The sequence below is a fragment of the Tinamus guttatus genome, unplaced genomic scaffold (genome assembly GCF_059628265.1).
Source record: "Tinamus guttatus ecotype Peru unplaced genomic scaffold, ASM5962826v1 Tinamus_guttatus_pri_ptg000240l, whole genome shotgun sequence".
Classification (NCBI taxonomy): Eukaryota; Metazoa; Chordata; class Aves; order Tinamiformes; family Tinamidae; genus Tinamus; species Tinamus guttatus.
The window spans coordinates 15281096-15291256 of NW_028288774.1; the positions used below are offsets into that span (position 1 = coordinate 15281096).

The window sequence follows — 10161 nt, forward strand, 5'->3', positions numbered from 1 at the left end:
CAACGCGGGGACCTCAGAGCTACGGGCTTCGCATCCCGGCATCTGGCACCTCCGCACCCCGGTGTCCGGCACCCTCACAAGACGGCGTCCTCACCTTGGTGAGGCTGAGAGGAGATAAAGAGGAGAGGACAAAGACTGCGAGATTTCCAGGAAAAAGAAGTCGCTTGCGCTGGCACGGCCGCTTCCGCTGCGGGCTGCATAAGGAGGGCAGTCGCTGCACGGGGCCGCGCCGCAGGCTCTGTGCCACCGCTCGGCACGACGTGCTCCTGCTGTCCTATCTGCCAGGATCCCTGGTGCCAGCGCAGGGCTGGAGCCACCTTTGGGATAGGGGAAGGAGGTGGCCACACCAGTGCGAGAGGATCTTGAGGAAGGGTCCCCCCCGCCTGCCTTCAGGGAGCTCGGAGAGCAGCACACAGGACACAGCTACTCAAGCAGGCGGCAGCTGGGAACAGCCCAGCCACAGCCAGTTACCCAGTAGCCAGGAAAGAAAGGCAATCCTGAGAGCTGGAAACCAAATTCTACTCGGTAGATGAGGCACCGAGTCTGTGAACGCACATACAAAGTGCTGCTGGGAAACAGGCTGGCCCACCTTGAAGAGAACATCAGAGCTGCAGCTCTGCTTGCTGATCCTTAGGGATCTGCGCTGCTTCCTGTGACTGGGAGTAACCTGGGACACAGCAGTCAGTAATTTTCACTGCTCTCTTCAGCTCCATGTTTGCTGTGGGCCATGCTGAACCACACACTATTCCCTGAAGCCACAAAACACCAGCATTATATTAACTCCAAGGAGAGCTGCAGGAATCTTGCTGAAGTGTTTTTACACCATCCTCTCATGACAGTAACACACACACTTAGCACTCTTTATGAAAACACCTCACCTCTCTCTATCCACGTCACTGCAGTCCATGGAGAGCTACGAGTGTGGCCAGAGGGTAAAGCAGTGTTGGCAGAGTCAGGCCTGCCCCTCTGCTCGCCTCGAGCGCACTCACAGGACAGGCGCCGCTAACCCAGCAGCAGGACATTTCAGAGGCAGATGAAAACCTGATTTCCTAGAGCAGTTGGAAGCACCCGGAGGGGCCTGTGGCTCTCAGCAAGAAACAGCTTGTCAACAGCAGGGGGGTCCTGGCGTGTCTAAGACTCCTAACAAATAAACAGCATCAAGACTCAAATAATAATTTTAATGCAAATATTTCATTTTTCTTTTCCTTTTTTTTTTCTTTTAAAAAAGAAAGTACCCATAGATTTCCATTTCAGACAAGAACAGGAAGCCTTCCAACAACCAGGCGCTTTTATTTCCACAACTGCCTCATTTGGTGTTTATTCCTGCTTCACGCAACACCCGAGTCGATCAATCACAGCAAAGTGGGGAAAATGTCTATGGTGTTTATCCGGAGGACGGTCTGTGGGTTCATGATGACTGAAAAAGGATGAAAAGAGAGAAGAAAACCAATCAGCTCAAGGCCAGACCTGCGCGTGCGTGTCTGGCTGCCGCCGGCTCGGCCGCGGGCGCCAGGGTGCGACGCTCCCGAGCGGAGGCAGCACGGGCGGATGCTGCCCCACCGGCCGCGCGGCCGCACGCCGTCCATGGGGCACGGTGGGGCTCCGGGCTGAGCTCCGCGGGAGCGCAGCGCATTGGTCAAGGTTTTAATGTCCGTCCTGCCCCAAGCACCCATCATCATCTCCTAGTCTCGGTCATATCCGAGAAGGAGCAGGGATCCAATAACCAAAACATCTGCTATGAGACTGTTGAGGCTTTTCAGTATCTGTGACTACCTGTCTAACATGAGAGGCTTTGGAAGAACAACGCTGCGCCCCTGCCCTGTAAATCTCTCTTTTTTTCCCTCCAGTAAGGTTTTCTGTGAAGCCACCCAACCGAGAGCGCTGGAGGCAGCGAGCAGCCCCGGTGCTCCCAGCGCCTCGGCTCCCGCCTGGGACACTGGTCTGGGGAGGGTGCAGCACGCGGGGCCCGGGGACGCTGCGAGCGGCCTCCCAGGCGCCACGTCCACGCCGGGCGGGAAGCTCGCTGCTCTTTCCCGCTTACTTTTAGTCCTTTGATATTTGCGTCTCTTCCGAAAGCGCATGTTGATTTTTGGCCACGACTCTGTCTTTTCGATCACGGTAGCCTCCACACGGACGAGCTCCTTCCTGAAAAAGGAAGGCAGAATTACAAAGAATTACAGGTGCTACTTTTTATGTTCTCCTACCACAGTTGTCTGGGGAAGAGCCACATGCGAGTGATGCGTCCTGCCCTGCAAAACCCTGCAAAGCCCTTGCAAAGGTCTGCAGGAGCTGCTAACTGAGGCGGAGAAGAGACAAATCTGCCTGCTTGTTTGAGGTGCTCGAGGCACTCTGTGGATCGGCTAAGCGACGTCCTGGTGCACAGGGCAGGGCTCTGCCACACCAGGGACAAGATCAGACAGGGTCGAGGACGCAACAGCCGCGAGAGCCTGCAGGAACTTGCAGGATTACACAGAGACAGATTCCCCTGGCAAGTTTACCCGGTTCTGCGCTTTCTGCTGCACTTACAGCAAAGTGAAACCCAACCACAGGATGTTTTCCTGTGCTCATCTGTGTGGTCAACAGAGGAGCCCGAGCTCTTCCTCACAGCCAGCTGTGACAACATCTCCCCTTGCTCACCTGAAGAGCCCCCGCAAAGCTGCGTCCCGCGAGCAGCTCTAGCCCCAACATCGGAGCAGGGAGCAGGGCTGATTGGCTGCTCCTCCCACCCGGCTCTCACCTGCCTCCTGCTCCTGGTCTGCCCTGCCTGTTTACTCCAGCTCGGAGCAGAGGACGGCGCCTGGCTGTGGTTTCACACACATGGGAGCAAACACAAATTCCCTCTCCCCATCCCTTTCTGCAAGGATGGGGTTGGAAAGAAGAATAGACTCCACCACACATGACTAAAAGTCACCATTCTGCCTTCCACATTCCCTCACAACACAGGCAAACACGCCTGAGCCCCACACAGGTACCTGACAACACGCAGGGAGGAGTTGTCCTACCCCCACGAGAAAAGCTCTGCCGCGTTTCCCCCACTGTCTGGGACACACCAGAGCCGGGAAACACGACGATCCGAAGCCAGCACCCAAGGACAAGCTCACAGGCTGCCCTCTCTGCCCTCGCAGGAGCGTTGCCTCCCTCCAGCCAAGGGCAGAGCGGCGCTCTGGGGAGCCTGGCTTTAATCCACAGCCACGGTGAGGGAGCAAGAGACACTCTCTCCCGGAGCGCCGCTGCAGAGCTCCATTAAAAGCTTGTTAGCCCGCTTGCTTCTCTGCCCAAAGACCCTTAAAGATCATTTTCCCAACAAATGACCCTGTGGGCACTTTGAAAGGAGGTGAGGGGAAGGGCCGACTCTTCACTGAGGTCACTAGGAGGCTGAGAGCTTCAAGGCATTGATGTTCACCCTCTGGGGTCTAATACATACTTGGAGAGTGAATCCTTAAGGGAGCAGGGGAAGGACAGCTAAAAAGAGCAGATATGGCTGCATTTAGCGACTAGTCAGAAGGGAGAGAGCCACAACGTAATCAAGATGTTGGAGACCACTGGGGGACTCCAACATCTCGGCTTAGGGATGCTGTCCAGGCTCAGCCCAAGGACAGGAGCGAGAGCACCACAGAGACACACGGCACTGCAAAGCTAGCAAGGAAATCGGAAAGCAAACAGCACTCCAGGGGTTGGCTGTGTTTCACCACCATAATTAGGGAGCTAGTGGCTTTCTGGGTCTAATTCCTGTCCACTGGAAGCAAAGAGAAGGCCAAACTCCCACTGACTTCTCCCAGGCTTGGATTGTAAGGGCATGCCAAAAGCTGGCTCGTGATGATCACACAGAAAAGCTGGAAACCGCCCGGGCCAGCAGCAGTGCCTGGGTCACCGAAAGCTCTGTGCTGCTCTTCGGGGAGCCAGCGCTTGCAGCAGCACAGCCAGCTCCTCCTTGCTCCGGCCCTCTCCGCGGGTCGAGCCAGTTTCCGTGGGCCTGGGGTAGCGGGCGGGCGAGACGAGCGGCGGGCAAGCGCCCCACCGCCGACAGACTCTTTGTCTGAGTTTTGAATATGACTCAAACACCCACAAAACACATCCCAGATATCTGAACTGTCAGCTGAGGCAAACAGTCAGGCCTGCTGTTCTCAGTGGCAAAGAGCTTCATGAAGAAGCATCCTCCCCTGGATCATTCCCTTCGCTCTGCTCTAGGGGACCTGCAATGCAACCCTGCCAAGCCCACGTGTGCTCTGAGGACAGCTCCAAAAGCACACAGCAATCCCTGTGTTACACGGCCAAGCTCAGCAGGGTAACCCACCACTGGGTACCCCTGTGGCAGCTGACCAGCAGACAACAAGGTGCTTGAGCAGAGACAAAACCTGACAAATGCCAGGACAAAAGTCACCCAGAAGTTCCCAGAACTGCCTTGGCCATGCACATAGGGTTTGTTGCATTGCTGTTTTTTAAAGCTTTGGGAGGCATCTGACTGCTAGAGAAAATTAAAACACGACCAGCTGTCCAAACCAGGACAAGCTCCTACCCACCTCCTCGCTTGCACGAAGTGCAGCTGTAATGAGCAGCCTAACTAACGAGCTGGCACAGGCAGTCACTGACGTGCTTATAAAAAAAAAAAAAAAAAAAAAAAAAAAAAAAAAAACAGCAAAGCCTTTGTTTGCATCCGAGCTCTCCTCTCTCCTCCAAAACCTTTGCGGTTTAGGCACAACTGGGAACTGTGCCAAAGAATTACAGTTTGTGACGCCTCCAAAACACTGGGTCCCCCACAGCTCTCTGAGGGAGCAGGGTACCTCCCCACCACCTTTTCTTTCCCTTGACAGCAGCCGCCTCCTCCTGATCCTCCTCTGACAAAGTTACCCAAGTTTAAGCTAACGCTGCCAGATGTGTGGCCCTATCTGCCTCAGACAACTTAGGAGGCTTTTCGTGCACTTAGATCGCCGGCAGGGATTGAGCAGCAGCTTTTTCTTCTTGTCCCAGAGCTCCTGGGTCACTGGGCACATGCCAAGTCCTCCAGTCTCCAGAGCTGCAAAAACACATTTCAGAGGTGCTAGCTAACAGTGGCTGGCCGAGGATGGTGCTCCTACACTGCATACCTGGGCTTTCTCCTAAGCTCTTGCAAGATAAAATTTTTAAGTCCTGATAATGGTTTTCCTCTTCCTATCTCTTTCCACAGACGGAAAGTCTGGGAATAGCACACAGGCTCCTGAGGGCCTGCTATCCTAACAGCATCATTTGAAAAGTTCCCAGAACCCCAAATCCTGTGCAACCAGGGATCCCAAGGTTGCTGGCAGCGGTGCAGCCAAAGCCTTATAATGAACTATACAAATATTTTAGAGTAACTTTTAAATCCAGACAGCTTGCCAGAAGAAAAACCAACCTGTACCCATGTGGTATTTCTACCACGAATCTATAAACCACCAGAAAATATTTCCAAGATGTACAGACTCCTCTGCCCCACACCATCCTCTGCCTCAGCTGCTGCAGCTCAAGCTAATGCTGCTGAACAGGAAGCTTAGCCTGCAACAGGGCAAAAGCTCCCATGCGCTCAGATCTCACAACCCACCTTAGCTTGACCTGTGTTTTACCATTAAAATCTGCAGTTCTAGGGAAAACCAGTTTGTGGCTTCTCTCTAGTGAGTGCTAGGAATGGAAACAACAACACCTAGTGCACACACTGCTTCTTTTGGTAAAGGAAAGGCTGAAGAACCAGCCGCACTGCCAGTTATCACAGCCAGTCCTACAGCCCTAGAACTGAGCTGGTGCCACGGGGTGAAACTCCTGCTTCCCAATTCTGTGTTTGCTGGTGTCACACGACTGCCAGGAAGGGAGAATTACACTAACGCTAAGTAAGGACGAAGGTCTGCGGGGTTAGGACCAGGGCAAAAGGAAATGGGTTAGAAACAAAAACACAAAACCACTTCCCTCCCCTCAAGCTCAGGGATGGGCAAGGATTTCTGTGTTATTCTAAGAGACTGTCACTGCAATTAGGGTTAGGGAGCAATGATGCTGAAAAGCAAGATTTACTGCTCATTTGTGCAAAGGTTACACACTAAGGAAGAGGTGAATATCCTACAGCTACCTTAGGAACGGGCACTGCTGCTATGCCCTGGCACCAGGGCAATGGGCAGTTATAAGAGGCTTAAGATTTATTGGCGATTCTTTTGGAAGCCACAAGGATGGGAAAAGGGCTTGTGCTAACAAAGGCACAAGGCTGCTCTTAGCCAGGAGACCGTGGGAGCCCTGGAGCTACAACTAAATTCAAGATTTGTCTTCAGAGTAATTCTTGTGCAAGGCATCTTACCCCAGGAGCGGCCTTCCGATCAGCGTGAAGTCATCAGCACCAACCAGCAAAACCTGCAGAAAGCAACTCCATCAGACACAGCAACGGCTCACGGCGCGGAGACGCAAACGTTAGCACCCAGATTCTGCAGGCACCACGGAGGAGCCAAACAGGCCTTGACACATTTCAAACATCAAATTGTTACTGGACAGGGATGCAGAAAAAAGGCAGCTAATGGCCAAGAAACAGTCCTGTTAAATCAATGCTCTCCCAGGAGTATTTGCCCTACTAAAGGTTACTTTAAAAGTATCTTTCACACTGATGAGAACACACTGACCGTTTCTGTTCTGGGCGTAAAGACATGAGAAGCAACACAGGGCAGAAGAAAGATGTGTCTTGCATAGGATCTGAAGGAATGGCAGCTCTTAAAATCATGGGATTTTGTAGTGTTTGCTCCATGCCCTTTAGCAAAATGCTTTGCTCCATCTTCCCCATGAGGCCGCAAGATGGGCGATAAAAGAAAACAGATGTCAAAACCACAGGGACCAGCTCTTTTGTTCAGGACATTTGAACCACCTGCCTCTGTCAGGACCAGGGTATCTGCTTGCAGTCTGCCTCCCTCCCACACTGACTGAATGGCAGCAGTTAAAAGCAACGCACATATGGCCAATAAATGTTCCGAATTTTGCTTTAGACAGACACTTGCCAGTGAAATTCCAGCAGGGCTATGACCACCTATTAGGCAAGTGTTTAGACCTTCTTTCTCCTCTCCAGGTCTTTGCACTCCTAGCTGGCTGCTCCACCTGAATCTCTCCTGTTGCACCCAAGGATGCCGGGAGGAGACAGCTGAAAAGCTGCCTCAAAACTGGACCTTAAAGCAGCAAATGGGTAAAAAAATCTGCCTTTCTCTCGACAGTTCTGCATGGCTCTAAATCAACCAGAGATTAAGCCAGCAGCATCCTGCTTCAGTCTTTCATTTCATATTTGGAACAACAAGTCTGTACAAGCCCATGCTAGTTACCAATGCCAAGGATAAAGACACTAAATTGCATTCTGGCAGTTATCCCTTATAAATGTCCCATCCGCCTCCCTCTGCCTGACAGACTCGGGCCGATAAGGATCTTGCAAAGCGCCGAGCGTCAGCGATCCCCCTGGGAGTACTCCAGGTGTTTTAGGTGTTGCAGCCCCAAGGTAAACACCACCCTTAGATGCCATCTCCAAAAGCAACAACTCTGTTTTTCTCCTTTTGCATAAAGTCAGCACAACAAATATCTGCCTCCTACCAGAGCCTGAGGCAACTCAGTCCAGCCCATTCAGGGGAAACCATAACATTATCACTAACAGGGCAATCGAAACTGCAACAAAGCTAAGGCCAAGCAAATAGCTGCAGTAAGAAAGGGAGATCCAGCAGATCCTTGAGACTCTTCAGAAACAGGTCATCGCTTTTTGCCTCAAGAAACACTTGCAGACAAGTTGTTTGTGCTCCACACGCAGCACGGGGCCCGTGGACCCCCGACACGTTACCTTCTCCATGCGGATGCGGTCGCCGCACTCCGCCTCCAGCACGTTGTCCATCATAATGAGGTCTTCAGCAGTCACTTTCCACTGCTTGCTGGCAAAGTGGACCACGGCGAAGAGCCGCCCGTACTGCCCCGTCGCGATCATCTCGTTCACCTTCTGCACCACCTCTGGCAAAGGAGAATCGGCAGCGGGGAAAATCAACCCAGCAGGGTGTGAGAAATTGTTCAAGGCTCTTCCAGCCACCCTGCTCTCCCACAGAAACTGGTCTCACCCTGGAATCCTTGGGCAAAGGACTTTGCTGTTACCTGCACACAGAGCAAGCCTCCTTTCCCATAAACCTATGACTTACTCAGATATTAGCTGCTGGCAAAGCTCTAGCTAAGTGGGCACCTCATGTGGATACAGCCTGTTTTCCCCAAGCACCCTCCAAGGCCGGTATTGCAAATATTAAGTGTTCTGGAGGAGAGTGCCTCTTCAGGCACCAGGAAAGGAGCTTTCCCCAATTTCTCAGCACTAGCCAGGAAACGGAGCCCTCTGGAGACTTTGTAAGGTGTCCACGAACACCAGGAGGAGCTCTGCAAAATATAGACTCTGTGTTAAGAGAAGAGTCTGTGCTGAGAACTTGTACCTGTAACACAGTCAAGGCAGATCTCTCCTTTATTCCTGTGCAGAAGAGCTCTCCCCACATGCACATACACACAGAATGGGTGCCAGAGGCAGAAAAAATCCCTGGCACGAGGCGCTGTACATGCCAAAAATGCCATTTCCTGTGGTGAGCTGTCTGCACGGTCAGACCAAAGCCAGACTTTACAGGAAAGGTTTAGCTTAATGAGTGCCATTCCCTGCCAAACTGCAGCTTTCCATCCCCTCATGTTCTTTAGGAAAATAAGAACTTTTCTATAACTGGAAAGGAGTTTTTCTTCACTGTCCTCAAAAGCAGATGAATCATTTTTTTTCTTGGAATGCAAACAAAATATAACAACCAGTTGGGACAGACCAGAATTTAGCAGCGGGTCAAATCAAACCCAGCCCTTGCGGGAACACCCCATAAGTGTGTTCAACTTTAAACCCAAAGGACACAAACTGTTAAAGGTTAAGAACCCCCAAGAAACAGAGGCTAGAACAGGAACTATTTTGCACCGTGGCCGCTGCTCCAGTTCCCACTACAGTGCAAAGCAGAGCTCCTGCATCATTAGGATCACTGTCGAGGAAGAGACCAGGCGCTCTTCTCCGGCACAGAGTGGAACATCACAAAATCCAGAGCAAAACCACTATCCCCTTCTTTCTGTTATGCCCTCAGCTGCCTGACGGGATACAACAAAATAAGTTTATTTTAGTTCTAAACCGCTGGTTCCCCTGTAGTAGCAGCTGGGTGGTAAACACTTCCAAACAGCCTGTCGGAGTGCACATGGAGCACAGCGTGCTCATGGCTTGTGCTATGGCCAGCGGCATTTGTGGATATCTTGGGATCGGGAACGCCAGCTCCTGAGAGCTGCACATGAAAACGCCGGCCTATGATTTTTCTCGTAGTCAGAAACGGGAAGATTTGATCCCCTTGCCAAATTAATTACTACAGTCAGATACGTACGGCTGTTTCTGCAGCCGGCAGGACAACGCAACACAGAACTCAAAACGATCAAGACGGATTCAAGACAACCACGAAACCACCCTGAGCCTGTTTCAGGGCAGCACGGTCAGAACGCACCGATACAGGCTCAGAAACAGCAGCGGCCACGAGGCAGGGCAATGCCCCCGGCCAAGGCCCTGCGCAGGGCGGCCACAGGAGCGCGGGCTCCGCGGGCTCCACGGGATCCGCAGGCTCCGTGGGCTCCGCGGGCTCCGCAGGCTCCGTGGGCTCCGTGGGCTCCGCAGGCTCCGCGGGCTCCGCGGGCTCCGCGGGCTCCACAGGCTCCGCGGGCTCCGCGCGCAGGGCGGCCCGGGCGCCGAGCTCACCCGCGTGGCGCTGGGCCTCCTCGGCCGGCTCGGGCAGCTTCACCTCGGGCCACGGCGGCGACGACAGCGACGTTCTGGCCACCAGCCTGAGAACGAGAGGGCCCGTGTGAGCGGCGGGGCCCACGCGGGGACGCGAGCCGCGAGGGGCAGAGCCCCGGCGGCCCCCGCCGCCAACCGCCGCCCGCGGCCTCACCCGTGCGCCGGGGCCTGGCTCTGCGAGCTGCACTGCCGGGCGGCCAGCCGGGCCCAGGAGGCTGCAAGAAGGAAAGAGACAGAGAGAGGGGGAGACTAAGGCGGCTCTCTCGGCGCTCCGGTCGCGGCGGGGCCCGGCCGCGCCACTCACCCGCCGTCCGCCAGGCCGCCGCCATGGCCGCCGCCGGAAGCGGAAGCGGAAGTGGGCGGGCGGGGAGGAAGGG

General features: G+C 53.8%; 1 protein-coding gene across 1 annotated transcript; it reads right to left on the bottom strand.

Annotated features, from left to right (window-relative positions):
• Positions 1-1227: 1227 nt before the first annotated feature.
• MRPL21 (mitochondrial ribosomal protein L21) lies at positions 1228-10128 on the bottom strand. Its single transcript, XM_088525922.1, has 7 exons — positions 10089-10128; positions 9939-9999; positions 9746-9831; positions 7796-7959; positions 6293-6345; positions 2042-2145; positions 1228-1417 (listed from the first exon to the last, which is right to left on the bottom strand). Exons 1-7 carry the CDS (start codon positions 10111-10113, stop codon positions 1353-1355), a joined length of 558 nt encoding a protein of 185 aa, XP_088382048.1. The 5' UTR covers positions 10114-10128; the 3' UTR covers positions 1228-1352.
• Positions 10129-10161: the final 33 nt, after the last annotated feature.

Coding starts and splice junctions, on each gene's coding strand:
- MRPL21 (XM_088525922.1), bottom strand. CDS start 10,113: ATGGCGGCGGCCTGGCGGACGGCGG. Junction 7,960..9,745: donor GGAGGCCCAGCGCCACGCGG/GTGAGCTCGGCG, acceptor CTCCTTTGCCAG/AGGTGGTGCAGAAGGTGAAC. Junction 1,418..2,041: donor CAAATATCAAAGGACTAAAA/GTAAGCGGGAAA, acceptor ATCCTTTTTCAG/TCATCATGAACCCACAGACC.